General features: G+C 41.5%; 1 protein-coding gene across 1 annotated transcript in view; it reads right to left on the reverse strand.

Moving 5' to 3' along the window:
- The window catches only part of LOC102558953 (vesicle-associated membrane protein 2), a 106,529-nt gene extending 87,972 nt beyond the window's left edge, over positions 1–18,557 (reverse strand). The window contains exon 1 of the mRNA XM_019478702.2: positions 18,358–18,557. Coding sequence (XP_019334247.1) covers positions 18,358–18,359 — 2 coding nt within the window. The 5' untranslated portion in view covers positions 18,360–18,557. The remainder of the gene's footprint in view (positions 1–18,357) is intronic.
- Between the last annotated feature and the right edge of the window lie 736 nt (positions 18,558–19,293).

Consider the following 19,293-nt stretch of genomic DNA (forward strand, 5'->3'; position numbering starts at 1 on the left):
AATTTTGATGGATGTGTCAAAGGTTTTTAATTATCTTTAAAAAAATTATACATGAAAATCAAAAATATATGATGCCACTTAGTTTGGTTTACAGTCTGCTGCCTCTGCTAGTCTAAACCATCCTGAATGCTTTTGTCAACATGCAGTCTAGTCCAGTAAAGCACAATTTTAATCTTATTATCTTTGGTCAACAGCTATTAACATAGAAATCTGCTGCCAACGAAAGATGCACAGTTCTTTCCCCACCCTATCTCCCTGAGTTCCTTTCAAGATGACTAACATATCCTGCTTTTGTGACTGAGCCAGGTGTTTGAATGATCAAAGAATGTATTTTAAAGGTAATTTTTAAAAGCAGCAATGAGACCACAGCAGCCCAAGTAATGGGAAAAGGGGAGTTGGATAAATCAGTTAAATTAATTCAGATTGGTTTTAGCACACACATATAGAAATGTTCTCATTGATACAGAAAACTGAAGGTGCTAGTTGATCTGAAGAAGAGAAAGCTATAATCTGCGTACAGTATATATGATTTCCTCCAAAGCATTTGCAATGGTCACTGCTGGGACAGACTGTTAGCCTGTAAGGAGCAGTGAAACATACCCTTTGTTCATGAACTATATCCCAAATTCCACTTTTCTGAGAATCTCATCAGGGTCCTGTATTCCCCAGGCTCAAACCCTTCCCTGAACTTTGAGTGGGAAGACCTCAAATGGAAACAGATATTCATTGAGGTCAAGTAAAAGGACATACAAACACACAGTCAAATGACCACACCCAAATAGCCATAAATCCTCTCCTCTATCATTTATGCTTATCCCTTTAATGTACTATGAGCAGTAATGATGCTCAGGGTGGCAAACAAGCATTCACTTTAGGAGAGTGTTGGGGGCTCAAGATGTCAGTAAGTTTCAGAAGGATTGGACCAATCTACAGATAACATAAATAGTTATAGTAGTTTTGAAAGTGATAAAAATCTAACATTTTAGGCTTTAAATCAGTCTCAATCAGGAGTTAAGATATAATCTTTCTGGAGTCCAAATTATATCATATTTACCCACAGACGGGCTCTTGCATCTTACTCTGAAGCATTTACTGCTGGTCAGTGTCAAAGACAAGATTGTAGCTTAAATGAAACACAGCTGAGCTAGTAGGAATATTATTACATTTTTAAGTTCTTCCTAAGACAAAAAAATCATCAAAAAATTAGTGGACTGAAAAGACAGCAGAGACCAAACCTTTCTCTGAACTTTCAGATGTACCCTAGCTAGCAGAACAGGCAAAGCTCTCAACACAATCTTGCTGCAGTCTGAACCATAACTGAATGCTCTCCTGATGCTGCCCCTACCGCCCACCTCAACCTCTTGAATGGATGGAACAAGCCAGAGGTGATCTAGCCAAGGCTCATGAGTGGCATGAAGCTCCAAGGCTATTTAAAATGTGACTTCTGAAAAACAAGTAGTAAATAAATAAATAAATTCTCTCTCCCCCCCTGTTCATGTATTATTACATTTTTACTTTTTCTAGTTTTTGCTTACTATTTAGTCTAAGAAGTTATCTAACAGTACATTAGTATTTGATCTGGGGCTCTGTACACAGATCACTAACACTGGGACATGAACATTGTGGAAGTTGTGTATCCTGTGGCTTTTATTCATGTCAAGATTTGGGTTTGACTGGAAAGGTTCAGAAGTTTGGCCTCCCTCAGTATTCCAGACTGTGCTATTCTCATATGGAAGATATCCAAGATTATGCTACTCCACTTTGACTAAAGGACTAGAAATTTCAGCCAAGAGCAAAGGGGTTTCCTCTGTTCCATCTAACAACAAAAGGGAGCTACGACACTTGTTTCCTCTCAGCACTGACGGTAGCAAAGCAGAAGCTCTAGAAGCACAGAAGAGAAATTAATTTCATAGTCCAGCGTAGTCATGAAAGTATTGAAGCAGAGGATGCAATGTTTATGAGTAAATTACTATAATGATGCTCCATTACTCAGAGGCTACAATTAAAGTTTGAAGGCAGGAGAGCGTTTTCCAGAAGTAGCTTGATAGCAAGTTGGAGCTTTTAAAACCTGGCCTTTATGAAGTTCAGAATAAGGTCAGATTACTGTCTGGGTGTACCAACAGAAGGCAATTTTCAGGGTAAACCATCACAAAAGGGCCAGGATAAAACTGATGGAAGGTCATGCTCAAGTGTGACTCACTGCCCAGGAGACATGGCCAGCCAAGGTTCTGTTGTGTAACGGTGATCCTTTGAAAAGTGTTGGTGCTGCATGATGAAGTAAATCATGCATCTACATACCCACATGCATCCCCAATGCCCACAAGGAATTGTTAATAAAATCCTGTGTCTACCATCCTTCCTTACCAGCATCTAGATTGTAAGAGTCCCTAATGTGTTTGATTATTTTTAAGGTATCATGAAGTTACTATATGCCAAAATCTTTACCACTTAATTACAAGACCCCCTACAAGCAATTTATAGAACTACAGAGAAGCACAAAAAATTAACAGAAATAAATATTTGCCTTTTACATAAATCCTCAACTTCAAGAGTTTCAGGGGGCTTTGCAAATTACGGCAAACACACAGTGTACATAAATCTACTCAATCATCTGGATTGGGTAGTAGCCAAGTGATAATTTCCTCCATTGAAAATCACTTTCAGATCTATGGTTTAGGACCCCTACGTACAAGCTGTGCATTAGTACTGTTAGACTGTGCATAGAGAAGAAAGGGGAGCTTTAACCCTGCTCCCTGGAGACCATCCATACACTTTTAATCAACAAGTGTCCTGAGATCTTTAACAGTCAAATAGGTCAAGAAAAATAGATGTGTTTTTCCAACCCTCATTAGGTTTTCTAAACAGAAACAAGCCCCAAATCCTTTTTCCTTAGTTATAGTGAACCTACTGAATTTTGGTGCAACTTTAGCAGCTGTCAGTTTCTATCGAATTACAATAATTAATATTAATTACTATTTTGATTTGTTCTGGAAATCTCTTACTTGCTCAGAAATATATGTTACCTCAGAGGTGTAACTTGATAAAAAACTATTGTCAGGACAATGGCAGTGAAAATGAGTGTCTTCGTTAAGTCTTTAACTTAGCTTGTTTCCTTTGCTATTCTAATCACCCATTCAAGACTAAAGACTAAATATCAGAGGCCTTTGTGTTAGATCTACATTAAACAAATTATATTAACAATATAGTTAAATTTCAGCATGTTCAAGATACAGAAAACAGCTGCTGCCCTAAAGAGTTTCCAGTCCAACCAAAAGAACACAGATCAGATGCACACCAGGTGACTCAGAGGATCAGACACAGAGTGGGTGACTCAGAGGATCATTTTTGTTTCTATATTTTGTTAGATGGATCGTTGCTGGAAAATGCAATGCGTATCTACCTACGCAAACGCAACAGAGAAAACATCAGAGCTGTCAGGGAGTTGATTGAATGACTCCTTATTGGAAAGGCGAAGGCAAAGGTAATTCAGAATCAGAAATTTACAGCCCTATGGGAGCTCTGCTTAACATTTGGTTGTTGATTGCTTCCAGGATGGTATTTGCTGCCCCATCCTGGCAGACATCCTTATTCACAATGAAATTACTTAGAATAAGCATGTAACAAGAAGGAGCAATGCTGATACCAACCCCCAGAATTCTGCCTTGAAATCCCTAGATAAGTTATAAGTAACAATCAATGATGGTCCTGCCTTACGACTGCAAGAAACAGCCAGATACCCAAACCCAGATGTAATGGCTGTCATACCATCCTGCACAAGTAGAATGAAACACTCAGATACCCTCCTCACTCAGTTCTGCAATACCAAGAACCCAGCCAGAACAGCTCTGGGCTGAGAGCGTCTGCAAAGCAGATCCCAGATCAAGGTGGCACATTATAGAGGTCCTTCTGACAGGCATTTCTAACCCCATGAGTCCTGCTGCCCTGATACTCAGTTTGCCCATTTTATAATCTTTCTACACTTGACTAAAACAGACCCTGAAAAATGTCAAACTACTGAGGGCAAGGTGTTGAACTTTACTAATGCTAGCTGAAATCCACAGGAACGCAAAACATTCAGCACCTTGCAGTTTGGATACAAGTTTGCTTACAGTACTAATTCTGCAAAACCTGCCCATTGCCTCTAAGTGATGGGGCTTTCCATCTCTCACCTCCAAGCTGGGCTGTCACCAAGAATGTATTTGCAATTGTCTCATCTGTTGAAAGTCCTGGAGCTGGATGCTGTGGAAAATATCTGAAAGGGAGGGAGGAAAAAAAAATCCCAGAGACAGCAGCAAACCTGGAAGTAGTGCAGGAAACTTTCAGAGACCAACACACACAACACATTTCTGACATCTTTACCACACTCCAAAGCAGAAATATATATATTTTTATTTTGACCTCTGTGCTAAGCCAGCTTCTGGTCTGAGCTTGTGGCACATGTCAGCAAGAAATAGCAATTCTGGCACTACCCTTGCAAACTCCAAATACTTTGTTCACAACCCTTTTGTTCAAGATGGAGACCTTTGCATGCATTAAGTGGTACGTACAGTCAGGTTACAGCAGCAGCAAAGCCACATAGTTTTCAGTGGCACTGCCACTTGCCTTCCTGTAGCTTAAAGTAATTACAGCCCTGTTTTTAGCCAGATTCACTGGAAAGATAGAGAGGAGCTATTTTAGCACTAACATTTAAATGAATAAATGGAATTTCTACCCATTAACCTTCAGAAATAGATAACAAATAAGTCTGGGGATAATTAATGAATTTAATAATTTCTAGGAAACCATTAATGAGTTCATATATTTATAGAAAGCTGGCATTTATGTGTAATAAATGACTCATTTAAATGGATAACAGGGCAATTTGATCATTCTGAGCTCTCTCCCCCAAGACCTTCTTCAGGGCCAAAAATCAGCCCTGGCACTTCTGTACATGGATGCTGTAGGAAACCATAAGGATCAATTTACTCAAGAAGGTATACACCTGCCCTTATTGAAAGCAACTAAATAATTACCCAAAATGTCCGAAAGAGCATATGGGGCACTGAGGTTTTTAAAAGGTGAAACAGAAGTGTAACAGCAGGAGCTGCAAGGTGTGGAGTGCTGAGTACTTACAAATCTGGCCCCTAAGGGCCACATAGGGTGCATCTACACATGACGCTATGTCACAGTAGCAACATGCTTCCTCATTATAGAGTGTTGCTAAAGTGATGTGGCAGCAAAAAATAACCATGCACAGTGTGCATGGTGCAGTGTGGGCTCTTACTGCCCCATCATTTAGTATGTCCAAAAAGAAATACTAAATGATAGTGCAGTAACAAAGGCGCCATAGGGACACGTAGACATGCCCACAGAGTCAAAATCCCAGTGTTCCCCATTGGCAGCAAAGCTGTACTGCAACCCAGCACATCCATAAGGTCATGGAGAAAGGAATGACCTTCAGGGAAGCTGAGCTGTGAAATAAGCAGGGGTAACTCTGACAAATAAGCAGTAGCATCACCAGGATGTGGTAAGGAAGGCAGATGGCAATGTTCTCTCTCCTGAAAAGCCACATATATCCTTTGATGGTGCTCTGACATCGTGAGTGCAGGTTGCCACTATAATAAGCCTGCCCAGCCCCAGCCATGGGTCTACAGGTCAACAGTGGAGCAGGTGGAAGATGTTGTTAGAATATCAATGGCTGCAAATGCAGATGAAAGCTGCAGCAGAATGAGGTCTCCAGCTGTCTTGGCCTCCTTGTCATTGGGTTAAGGCCCCATTCTGTCAAGAACCATACAGAAGCTGATGTGCAGCAGCTTCTCCAGGATAAAATAGATCATGCACAGGTGTCTTCCATAAAAATGTCCTTTCTGGCCCATTTTTAAAGCCATTTGGTGACCAGCTAGTGATGACAGGATCAGGATTGTGAGGTCTAGAAGCTCCTAGTCATGAACTGGCATGAAGCTGGCAGTTATAAGAAGGTCATTTAGCACCTGGACAAGGCAGTAGTGCAATTTGGCAGCTGTACCTGCAACTGAGCAGCCCTCTTCAGGATCCCTCTGCTCACCCCATGAGGAGGGGGCTAGAAAAAGTGCCCTAAACAAAGCCTGTTTACCTTCTTCATGACTGGATAACCATGCCCAGTGGGATCACCTTTACTGCAGCTGAAGTCAATGAAGACATAAAATCAAGACCTCAGTTATGTCACTCAAACTGGCTCCCAAATGACAGCTGCAGCAGAAGCAGTGTTGACAGAAGATCAGCATTGAAAGACTCAAGGACCCAATCAAGTGAGACCTCTTCCCCCAGTGCCTCAAAGAAAAATTGGCCAATTCCAATCAACAATGGAAGAATGTTGGCAGTGCTTGGGCGGCCTTCAAGTCCACCATCATCAGCACCTGCAAAGAGACACTTGGATTCTCTACCAGGAAACATCAAGACTGGTTTAATGAGAATGACCAGGAGATCCAAGAGTCAACTGCAAATCCATGGCCTTTTGTGCTTGGCAGAATGACAAACTCCAAGCAAAAGAAATTGAATCACCAACAAGCCAAAGCAGAGGTCCAAAGGAGGACCCACAATTGGAAGAACAGATGGTAGGAAGACAAGGCAAAGGAGATTCATCATCTTGCTGCCAAAGCTACTACAGTCTGGGCACTCAGGGACCAACACCCGTGAGACCTAAGGATGGAGATCTGATCAAGGACAGGGGAGCCTTCCAATGCCCCATTGGAAGGAGCATTTTGAAGATCTTCTTAAATGAAGACTGTTGTTGTTGAGGGTGTTCTCAACTCCATCCCACAACAGCCAGAGTCTCCAAATCTCTCCAACACTTGATGTGGTAAGGAATGCCCTCAAGCAGATAAAGAATGACACGGCATCTGAAGCTGCTGGAATCCCCACCAACATTTTCAATTAGTGGGGGAGAGGAGCTCACATCACAGCTCCATGCCCTCATCTTAAGGATTTGGAATGATACAAAAATCCCAGATAACCTCACAGACACCATGATTGTGACAATTTTCAAGAAATGAGACAAGTCTAACTGTTTTGCCTTGCTATCCACCACAGGAAAGATCATTGCAAGAAACGGCTTGAACCATCAACTTCCACTTGCCGAAGAGCTTCTCCCAGGATGTCAGTGTGGATTTAAAACATAAAAAGGCCAGTGCTGGTAGCAGTCCCTCATAGTTGAGGATGATCAATCCCATTGGTCAAGTAAAGGGTTGTAAATGAGTCTGTTGAAGATTTCCAAACTTCACAACTGTAGAGAAGAGTTGGTATTACCACAGACTTATATAGCAGTTGCTTTGTTTGAATCTTGATGTTGCAATTGTTGAACACATGATGATTCAGTCTTCCAAAGGCAGAGCTGGCACATCAAATCCTATACTTGATCTCCTTGTCAATGTTGGCCTTCTTTGAGAGATTTCTGTGGAGGTATGCAGAGTGTTCAACGTTCTCCAGCTCTTGTCCACAAAAAGGATCTTTGTCAGGGGAACTGATTGGCCCAGAGCAGGCTGGTGAAGCACCTTTGTTTTTCTGATGTTAAGGGTTAGTCCCAGGCACTGGTATGCTTGAGAGAAGCAGGCAAGGGACATTTATAGGTCCTCCTCCATATATGCAACAACAGCACAATCATTGGCGTACTGAAGTTCCACAATCAAGGCTGAAGTAATTTTGGTTTTGGCATGGAGACAGGAGAAATTAAAAAGGTTCCTGTCCATCCTGTACTTGGTGCCAGTGCCATATGGCAGACAGTCACGGATGAGAATCTTGATGACTGCAAGAAAGATGGAAAACAGAATTGGTGCAATCAAGCAGCCCTGTTTGATGCCAGTTCAAATGGCAAAGGGCTCCGTAGCATAGCTATTGCATAGGATGGTAGCAGTTGTCTGGTTGTAAAAGTCATAGGATGGTGATAAACTTCCCTGGGCAGTCAAGCTTTGACAAGATCTTCCAAGAAGCCTCCCGGTTAATAAAGGCAAAGGCTTTGGTCAAATCGATAAAAGCCATATACTGTTCCTGGTGTTGTTCTCAGCATTTTTCCTGGATCTGTTGGGCTACAGAAATCATGTCCATGATGTCTCTCTATGGTCTTAAACCACACAGACTCAGGAAGAATTTTCTTGGCAAGAGGGAGAAGTCAGCTCAGCAGAATTAGAGTGAGGATCTTCTCAGTGATGGAGAGGAAGGAAATATCTCGACAGTTTCCACAGTCACACTTATTTCCCTTTTTAAAAATGGTGACAGTGTTGGAATTCTTTAGGTCAGCAGGAATTTCCTCAGTGTTCCCCATTTTTAGAAAATGTGTGGAGCTTGTTGGCCATAGTTTCCCCATCAACTCTGAAGATGTCAGCTGGCATGCCATCAAGACCAGATGCTTTGTTGTTCTTCATCTGTTTTGTCACCTGGTGGACTTCTTCAGAAGTTGGTGGACTGGCAAGTGCTTCCCTTACTGGATGATGTGGGATCAATTGGATGGTTTCACCAGTCACCACTGATTCTCAGTTTAGGAGCTTTTGGTAGTGCTGCCTCCAGTGGTTTTTGATGGACTTGTCTTTGAGGAGTGTACTACTATCTTCCAATCTAAGAGGGGTGAGTCTGCAAGAGCTTGGTCCATACACAGCCTTGATTGCACTGAAGAAATCCCGTATGCCATGGTTGTCAACAAATTGGTGGATTTATTTCGTTTTCTCTTCCTACCATTTGTTTTTGATTTCTTGAATTTTCCTTTGGCCTTCAGCTTTAAGCCATCAAAAAGTTCCCTGCTTCTGACTGGACATAGGATGGTTTTGCCAGTCACAGAAAGCTTTTCTCTTCCAATTGAGAAGGGCTTTGAGATTTCTGTGTTGTTTTCATCAAGCCAGTTCTAATGGCTTCAGGTGATAAATCCAACTGATTCCATGCAAGCCTCATGGATAATCTCCTTTAGAGATTGCCAATCTTCCTCAACACAAGTGTTATCATCTTCAGTCCTAAGACTGGAGAGTTTCTTGCCAAGATGTTTGGAGGCCGTTGTGGTGTCTAAGTGTCTGAAGGCACAACTGACACGATCTTCACAGCTCACCATCTTCAGGAAAAACACTGGGAACAACATAAAACTCTCTACATAGCCTTCTTTGACCCCATGAAAGTCTTGAATTCTGTCTAATGAGAAGCGTTGTGGAGAATCCTATTGAAGTATGGATACCAACCAAAATTCATCACTATTCTTTGCCTGCTCCATGATGGTATGCAAGTGTTGGTTCTCAGTAAGAAATCTATCACAGATCCCTTTGAGGTTAAGACCAGAGTTAAGCAGGGCTGCATCATTTCTCTAACACTCTTCTTGATATTCCTTACCACGATACTATATCCGACTACCACCAAAATCCCCATCAGAGTAGAGCTAAACACTGTATGGTAAGTGCTAAACAAATGGATGGTAAGCTGTTTAATCTCAGCTGGCTCCGAGCCAAAACCAAGACCACTCTGACCTCAATCACCAAGCTCCAGTATGCTGACAATGTTGTAGTCTGTGATTCTTCAGAAGCACACCTTCAGACAATCGTCGGCATCTTTACCAAACATACAAGAAAATCGTACCAACAATTAACATTCAGAAAACTAAGGTCCTCCATCAACAAGCTCTTAATGAGAAGTCCCCATCTCTGGTAATTAAGATTTATGGTGAGACTCTGGGGAACATTGAGTATTTCCCATACCTTGGAAGCCAGAAGGCTTTGGGGGTGGTGGGGGGAAAGGGGGGACTGAAATCAATGAAGAAATCCAACTTTGCCTCAAATGTGCAAATGCAGCCTTTGGACACATGAGAAAACATCTGTTCAAAAAGATTGCAATATCAGATACGAAACCAAGCTTGTGGTTTATTAAGCCGTTGTGATCCACCCCTTACTGTATGGAGCTGAGGAATGGACAACATACAGGAGACACCTCAAGTCATTGGAGGAGCACCATCAATGCTGCCTGCAGGAGATCCTTTGAATCTAATGAGATTGAATCCATTGAGATTGATCCATTGATGACACACATCAATGTTAGCATTCTCTCACAAGCAGACACCACAAGTGCTAATGAAATGATCAGCTGACATCAACTTTGCTGGGCCAGCCACATCATCCAGATATTCAATTCCAGACTCCTGAAGCAAGTTTTATTCTCCAGCTCAGTTGAGGCATATACTCAAGAGGAGGGCAGAGAAAGCACTTCACAGACCACCCCAAGGTCAACTTGAAAAAAATGCAAAATTGACATCAATTCATGGGAAACTATTGCCCAGGACTGCCCCAAATGGATGAAGAGTCTGCTGCAAGGATCTCAATGCTTTGAAACCTTACAACAACAACAGGAGATGGAAAAGCAGGAGCAGCAGAAACAGCATGCCTTGGACCAAATCAAGAATGTGAAGCCACCAACCCACATGAAAACACTTGCCCAAGTTGCAGCAGAGTCTGTCAATCCAGGATTGGCCTCAGCCAAATTCAGACCTGCAGATAAGACAATCATCCCCAAATGTGAGGGATTGCCAAAGAAAAAATTCTCCCCTTGAAGGTAGGATATTAGGTTACAGACCCATCCCTCCTCTTCAGCAACAATCCAAGACTGATGCAATCAGGGGGAAAAGCTGCATCCTCTGAAGGGGTTCAACAGGCTCACATGGGTGCCTTGTCCTGGCAAATCTCCCCATTTTCTGAAGTGATGCTATTTCCTTTCCCAGTACTTTCTAACAATGTGGCAGGTGCTATCTTGCCCAACACACCAGTGATCAGACCCAGGACTAGGAGAGCCTTTGTGACTGTATGAATGGCTCAAAGGCTTTTAACTTAGATGCTGTAACATCTTTTCCCCAGGGTTGTAGCAATATTAGAATATTCTAATATTCAAAATTCAGAGACTCCTTGAGAAATCTCTGTTGAGTCAATGGTCCTTCTTCATTAGAATACAGACTATAATTCAGACTTCATCTTCAGTTAATAGGAGGGAAATAAAAGCCAACTTCTTTTCCACATATTTACAGTTAAATTTTTCTGTATGGATAAAGTAAGAAACTTGATCAAATATTTCAAATTATTTGTTCAGGAACTTCCATTGTAATCATTTCCTGTGGTACAGAAATGAGGGTGATATAATTGCAAGTGACAAAACAGTTATAAAATGTACAGTCAGATCTATTTCCATGAATTAATATTGTATACAGAAAACATATGGCTGTCATAATGGAGTAGTTCATTTTTTAAGGTTGCTATCAGCTGGTGCTTGTTCAATAGATTATGTAAAAAGATTTTGGAAAGCTCAATACAGGTAACAGAGAAAAAAAGCAATCGTATAATTAAAACACCATTCCAGTTAACTGGTGATAATTGACAAGCATGGCAGAAGTTTCAGTAGATAACCTGAGTTCTTGAATAGGCTTGGAGATAAAATACACTCTCACTCCCAGAATTCCCAGAAGCCGAGTCAGACCAATATGACAAGGGTGGGAAAAACTTGCACTTTACTTTCAGTGTAGTACCTGCTACATGGATAGAAAGTCTCTCTCTCGAGGGAAGTTGTATTCCTTATATAGATGCTGCATTTCATTTTAAAACATTTGGAGGGAGGACGAAAAGGAAGAGAAGTGACATCATTGTCTTGTTCCTCTTTCTGGTTGTCTAACATCTTCACATTAAGAATGCTTCCACACATACTGGGGGAGCTCTTGTAACCTGTCTATTCATTTATATGATATTTCACAGCACCCACCTCCTTTACAGATTGAAATGTGGTATTTTAGTATCTATGTCATTAACAGCTCTAGGATCTGAATAAAAGGAGAGAGGCACCTGAGGCAGACAATCAAGCTTGTAAAACAGCCCTTTTAATGTTGTGTAGGCTGATGTCACCACACAGGAAAAAGTGGTTACTCAGTAACTGGAATCCTTTGAACAGATCACCTTGGAAGAGCTACATTTAGACAAACCAGGTCTCATAAGCCACTGCTTTAGGCCTCAACCAAAGATCCAGTAACAGTTATTATAGAGAGCCCATCCTTCCAATTATGTTCAGTTCTCATTTCCTTTATATAAGTATCCACTTATACACTTCTGCCAAAATGTATTTGTAATAGATAGATAAATGCATTCTTGCATATCCCTACTCAGCGAATACCATATTTTCTCATATACCACACACCCCTAAATACGACACACACACACACACACACATTGTTTTTGGGAAGGCAGAATAAAAACAAACAAACAAACACAAAACCCCACCTTTTCCAGTTATGGCTGCACCATAACAGAACTTAATATTCAGCTCACTCACCCTCTTTCGCCTGATTTACCAAAAACTGGTAACTTAGCTGCTGTTTAAGACTAGTCTCCATGGGTGGAGCTATGATTCTGAAAAGAGCTAAAACATGGTTTCCAACGGAAAGGTTAGCTTGATTAGTGGAACATCAAGAACAGTAAAAAACAGAAATGATCATTAACACCTGTTGAGGAAGAACAATGAGCTAGTAAGTCGATTAACTCTTTCGTTGACTGAATAGACATGTCACTGCTGCTACTGTGTGAATCGGGAATCAAAATGGGGCACTTCTATTCTGGGCAGAAAAATCAGTTTCCCTGCTTAACTAATGCACCTCAATTGGAGGGGGGAGGGGCTGATTTGTGGGGAAAAGGTGCATGTGGTAAGTAAGTAAATACAGTATTTTGTTTTAAATAGATTTTACAGGTAGTTCTCAGTGCCCTCAACTCAGATGGCTTTTGGTTTTTTGGGGTCTTTTAATTCCAGAACATTTCCATCTACATCATCTGTTAAACCAAAGAGACTAATGGTAACTTATTGTTTGCTGTATTGTCTGAAAGTCTATATGGATTTCCCCTCAAGGGAAACCAGCTGGAAGGTGTATACCCACAGCCCAGATTTATGGTGATCTTAAGCTTCCAGCAGCCAAAAGCTAGTAAAATATACAGGCAGACCTTCCAACCTACCTGGAAAAAGTTGCTCCTATTACAAGAGTTGAAAATGTTCAAGTCCACCCTACTGTAGAGGTTCAAGGCAAAGGTGTGAGAGTTTGGCCACCAGAACATAGGTGGGCCTGTGGATAGGCCCTGTGGGGGGGCAACTAGGGGGTCAGCAGGGCAGGGGCACAGGTTACCAGAGCATTGGGATGGGGAGAGCATGCAGCCAAGTTCCAGAGAAAATCCAAGATCAGGGTCAAGGAAATCAAGTCAAGTCAGGATACCAGGGAAATCAGAAAGAGCAAAATCAGTCCCAAGTTTTGGGAGAGATCCAAGATCAGGGTCAGGAAAAACCAAAGCCAGGTCAGAAGTCAGAAAAACAAGGGAGAGCTGTGAATACAAGTCTTGACACAGCCTCAGTCTATTCTGACACTGCAGGTGTGTTTAAAAATGGGTGAATGGTGCTTTCAGCAGTCAATCTGGTTTGAGAGAACTGGGTCAGTCACATTATTCAGGGATCAGGGGCAGGTGTGGCCTAGCCAGGCCTGCTTGATTAGAGTCCCTGACAAAAAGGAGGCCAGAATACAAATAAAACCAGTTATTTCCCCTTTTCAATAAGAATAACAACAAGGAGCAGGTTTAGTAAAAGTTCATATGGCCTTTCCCTCAGGACTCTGGTTCAGAGTTCCTAGTCTTGGAGTCAGAAAACAAATGCTCAAGCTCATAACCAGGAGCCTGGAGGAGTGGTCACCTTTTGATTATACAAAGACAGTTTTCCAGTCTGTATCTTAAAGGAAAGAACACTCCTCAGCACACACCACAAAACAACATCCAAAAATCTCTGGCAGACAGTAGGGAAGGCAAAACAATGCTGAGACTGAATTAACTTTGTGAAAGAAATGACTTCTGTGCCAGAAACCACGGATGCAAAAATTAAAACACAAAACCTTAATCTTTCCCAAGTATTGAATTCTTCCTATCAGCACAAGCTTCTTCAAGCTGTTCCTAAAAGAATACAAACATCCTTCTGGATTCCAGCATCATTGCTATCAGTGTCAAGACCTGGACTGAATCTGAAACTGACCTCTTTTCAACCCCTTTGTACTCTTTTATGTTGCTACAAAGATATGCCTGTAGGACTCGATGACAACAGGTTCTTTGACATAAGGTGAGCACAAACCATAGCATCACTCCTTAGCAGGGAGCAGTACTTATTGGCTCTGCTGTCAGTTAGCCAACGCAAGCAAAAAAAAGGGCTAATTGTCCTGTGTCCTCCCCCCACCCTTTTTCTCCTTCCCTTTAGGGGTGACTAGAACAGTAATCTGCTACCTTTGAAAGCCCAAGTAACATGCAGCAGGCAACATCATAGTTTGGTCTCCCTGTCAACCTCAAATTTAACTTTTTATAACCCATGCTGACAGCAAAGTCAGAAGCATTGTGGACACCATGATGACAGCAGGGAAAAAGCTGAGAGCTACTAGGTTAGAACTTCCAACCAAGTTTCACACAACTCAGTTAACAAGAAGTTACTTAGTATATACTGGGTGTGTCTACATGTGCATTAAGGTGCTTTTTCTAAGGCACATTAAATTTAGTACCTCCAATGTGAGGTACTAAATAAATGCACATTAGGCTGCCTTAATGCACAGTAACGAATACCCACTGTAACGAATGAGTAGCTTATTTTACTGTGCATTAGCATAATTGCATGTTTTTTTAAGTGGCACTTTAACGTGCAGTAAAATAGGCTACTGAGCATTAAAGCACACATATAGACATGCCCACAAGGGACTAAAGCTGTTCTATTACCATTGTGAGCCCAGAGGCTCTCTTTAGCCTTTGGTGTAATTGAAGGAAAATGGGTGTAGTATGGCTTCACTTTGATTAGCAGAATTAGTTTCATCCCATCCTTCCAGTCAATATTTCTTGCTGCTAAAAGACAAGACTTCTTAAGCCCTAAAATCCTACTCAGTGGATTATAGTAAGACAGTGAAGCCCCAAGAAGCATCAGCTTACTGAATTCTCTCACATATCACATGTCCCCAAATAAAACACACACCTTGTTTTTGGATAGCAGAATGTAGAAAGAAAAGATTTTTCCAGAGCTATAGCCAACTTTATGACATAGAATAAGTCATTTGGGGAATACAGAATGACCAGAAACGTAGCAGCAGGAAGTACGGTGCCCAGACTGTCTCCCAGGATGCCACATTTCTTGAACACTCTATATCCCCATGAGGACTTACTTTGTGTCATACTAGATTAGGCTCCATGCCCTTACAAGCCCAGTAGCAACATTTACTTCCTTACTTTAAGTAGTTCTTTGTAGAAGTTCCTGTAAATAAAGTGTTGTTTCCACACCACAATTCTGGGGGGCTAATTTTTGGGGGAAAGGTGCATGTGGCATATGAATAAGTACAGTGCTTTGCCTTATTACATGTCATAGAAAAACTGCATCCTACAACAGACTAATTTGTGTGAGATAAATTTAATTGAAGGCACTCAGATGTCTGGTCATTGACTTATGTGTAAACAACAGGTTACTTGATGCTGTTAGCTTTCATTATGTATAATTATTCACTGATGTTATCACTGTAAGGAAAGAAGAAACTAAACCATTAACTTCACCTGATGTCATTGTTTTATTTTGTATAGATGGACAAATGTTCCAAGTAACTCCCCCTTCTTATCTATGTGCCCTCTCCACGCTCATTTTCTTATACTCAGCCCTCTCCTAATTGTTCCTTTGGTCTCTTTCCATTTTGACTCCATGCTTCTTATCCTTATGCTTGGAATAGTCTCTCCATCTTTCCAAACAAGCCATGATCCCTTCTTTGACTTCAAGTCCCTCCTTTGATCTTACATTTTTCCTATTCCGATTCCCTTTTCACACTGTCTCCCCTCCCCACTGTCTTCTGAGACTGCTAGATAATTGGATGTAATGTACCCATCACAATGAAACAGAGAGCAGCAAACCAGATTCTCTAGTAGTGTAAATCAGTGGCACCCTTCTAAAACCACCACAAAGGTGATAATTTATAGCAGATGAGGATCTTGTCCCTTTTCTTCTCACTGGTATGTGAAGTGCTGCATACATTTATAGTGAACTGGACATAATAGGACAATATAAAAATAGCTATTACACAATAGAGGTCATTAGCAACAAGTTCCTGTAAGCAAATTAATACCCAGAGGCACTACTAGAATTTTTTGATCAAGATAAGTGTATCTTCTGATATTCACCTGTTGTTCAAGATTGATGGCTAGTGGTATTTGTCAAGAACTTTTCCTTTCATCAGTTTCACAATGAAACCGAGATAATCTGAATATATTAAATGTATTAATATCCACTTAATGAAATGTTGCTCATCCAGTCTTATCCATGGCGATCAGTAAGATACAAGGTTAAAAAAGACAATGGCTGACTTTCCATTTTTCCCTAGATTAATCTAATGAAACTAGAGGAGGTCTTCTAGGGGAGGAAAACTAAGTCCTTACATCAAAATTAACCTTTCTTCTTTTACTTAAAAAGGTTTGGTTGTGAACAATTAAATATGCCAAGGTGGAAACACATATTAGAAAGATAAATATAGTCTGAAAGACTGTTTGAACAATCTGGGTAATATAATCTTGCAGCAGGAAACTGTTGTTTTAATCACTGAAGAACAGCTCACATACAAATAAAAGTATCCAATATCATTACCTGACTCCTGATATATATACAACTAGGCAACAGTGTACAAAGAGCTAGCCATTCACAGAGCAAGTTCAACACCATTTATTGAAGTTCAGGGGTACATATTAAGGGAGGCAATTTCTTCAGATTGCTATTCTTTGGCTTCTGAAGAGTTCTGGCTTGGAAACATTCATCCTGGATGCTGTGGATGAAAGGCTGTTTTCTGAAATTTTAATGTATGAATAAGAAAATGAAAAAAAACAAAGAGATCTCAAAGAGATTGGAGGGAATTTTCTTAAAAACATTTATATTAAAAATAGGCCACAATAGGAAATAACTGTATTTTGAGTTAGCAAAGCTGATAGACTTTTCCATCAGTTGGCACTGGCTTGTGATTTGGCCCAATCTATTTTCTACTTCTGTATAGCATTAGAAGTATTTTACTGTTATATTTTTGTGATGTTCCAATCAACACTGAGTACTCATCATAAATGGACATTTATTCAAATGAAATATTGAATATCAGATTCAAAGGACTCATTTAAAAGTTTAGCATTCTGAACTATTTTGTTAAGGGAGTGGGCCAGATCTTCTCCATTTACAGTGCCATATCTCCTGTGTTGACTTCTGTGGTTTCACTGGGGACTAAGAAAAACTTACTGCTGTCATGCACATTGCAGTTAAAGATAGAGCTAACTGTTTATAGATGCAATAAGCATCATTCTGGGATGACATAGTGTCATCCACAGCTGTATCAAACCAGACTGATGTTAAATAGGTTTTGTTCAGGCCATTTGATATCTGAATTTTTTATTTAAAACATAATTAAATAGTGAGTATAAAGGGTCAGATTCTCACCTGCTCTAAATACATGCAACTCCCAGGAGCAGATACCAATGTAGATTTACACCAGCTGGGGATCTTGGCCCAGCATTATTACACACCTCATGAAAGCTTAAATACACTTTAGTGCTGTCCAACATCTGAGAAAAAAGCACCACCCACCACAGCAAAAGGCTCCCAGGTCAGAAGCCACAGTCTTGATCAGACTTAGTTGCTGCATCCTAAAAACTCTGGATCCTGACAATGCACACCAGCCCCCTGTGCACACCTCAGCCTTTGAAAACATTTCTGAGTCCCAAACTGCTTACTCCACGCCATTTCCCTGTTACAACCAGCCTCCCTATGAGGCTACAGAAGCTTCAGATGTCTCATTCACACACCCAGCTCTGTACCCCACCCACACAGCACATGTCGAGTCACATAACATCTAAAAAAACACATAGGCTACATCTGATAGTAAAAATTAATCCCTCCTTTGTTTTGAATGCAGCAAGGTAAGGTAAGAATTAACCATTTCTCCAAAGTCCACAGAGCAACTCTACTCTGTATGTCTCAAAAGCAGCAGCAAACTTTCAGAAGGTGTTTCCCTAGACTAAGCATTTAGGGAGGATACAGTCTTTAAGAGTTAGGTGTTTCCAGGCTGAAAGTAGAATGGGCGGCAGAGCCATGTACAATTCCGGGCTTGACCTTGCTTCAGAGGACGGCTCAGCGAGCTTAAAGCCATGAGGCTCCCCTTTATCTGTGAGTAAGAATCACGCCCATCCACGGCTCAGTTTTCCGAGTTTCAGCACCACAACTGATGGACAGCGCCCTGCAAGCGTGCACCAGGCTCCCTTGCTCCAGACACAGCCAACCCTCAGATCCTCAGCCTGCTGCTTCCCGCCATTGAGCTCTCGTTCAAGGGATACTCACATTGTTTTCTTCCAGGCAGGCTGCTGAGCTGCTATGGTTCTGCTGCCTCTCTCACTCCCAGCTGCTAGCAAAGATGGCTTTCCAGCTCCCCTTCTGATGCAACCGGTCTCTTAGTATTGTAGGCACTGTTGCTGAGATAGGAGGGGTAGGCACAGGCAACTGAGCATGCCTGCATCTCACATCACACACTAGGAAGTAGAGGGAAGGCACCGCAACATATCCTCTGTAATTCAAGGCAGAAGAAACTCCTATGCTGGCCAATATAAATGGATCATGACCCTGGATTCAGCAACAGGCATTTGCTCTCTGTTGTGTGGTTAATGGAGACAAGACTCAAAGTGGGGATGCACTTGAAAAAAAAAATCCCTGTTTGCCTATTTCCTTAAAAATGGAAGTTGCTCGTGTGGCTATAAGTGATTATGGGGTAAAGATCAAGGGGGAGAAAGAAAGATGAATGAAATATCAGTTACGGTCTGGAAGGAAATTTCTATCATGGCACAGTATTACTCTCTCCTCTAAGTTATCCAGGGCTGGGTGTATTTAGTTTAGTTGCCTAATTAGCTCCACAATAAAGTCTCAACATCTACACATGTGGCCTAATTAGGCTGCAGGAAACTAATTCACTCTGCCATAGGTTAGTGCTTGTAAACACAAGTACTATCCTAGGGTGGCATTCTTCAGTGTGCAGCAACATACACGTAGATGCTGACAGGACGGGCTGGGGCATGAAGGTGCTTCAGTACAAGGGCTGCCTGCTGGCTAGCCCCACACTGGAGCACACTCATGTCCCAGCCAGCCCCTCTGCAACACATTGAGCTGGGGGGGAACAGCCCCAGGCTGGCAGGTTGATCCCCCTGTGCCCCTTGCCAGCCAGGGTTGCTCCAACCTAGTTTAGCATGTTGTAGTCCCAGGTGCACAAGTAAACTTTGCACCCGA

This window comes from Alligator mississippiensis, chromosome 7 (assembly GCF_030867095.1).
Source record: "Alligator mississippiensis isolate rAllMis1 chromosome 7, rAllMis1, whole genome shotgun sequence".
Lineage (NCBI taxonomy): Eukaryota > Metazoa > Chordata > Crocodylia > Alligatoridae > Alligator > Alligator mississippiensis.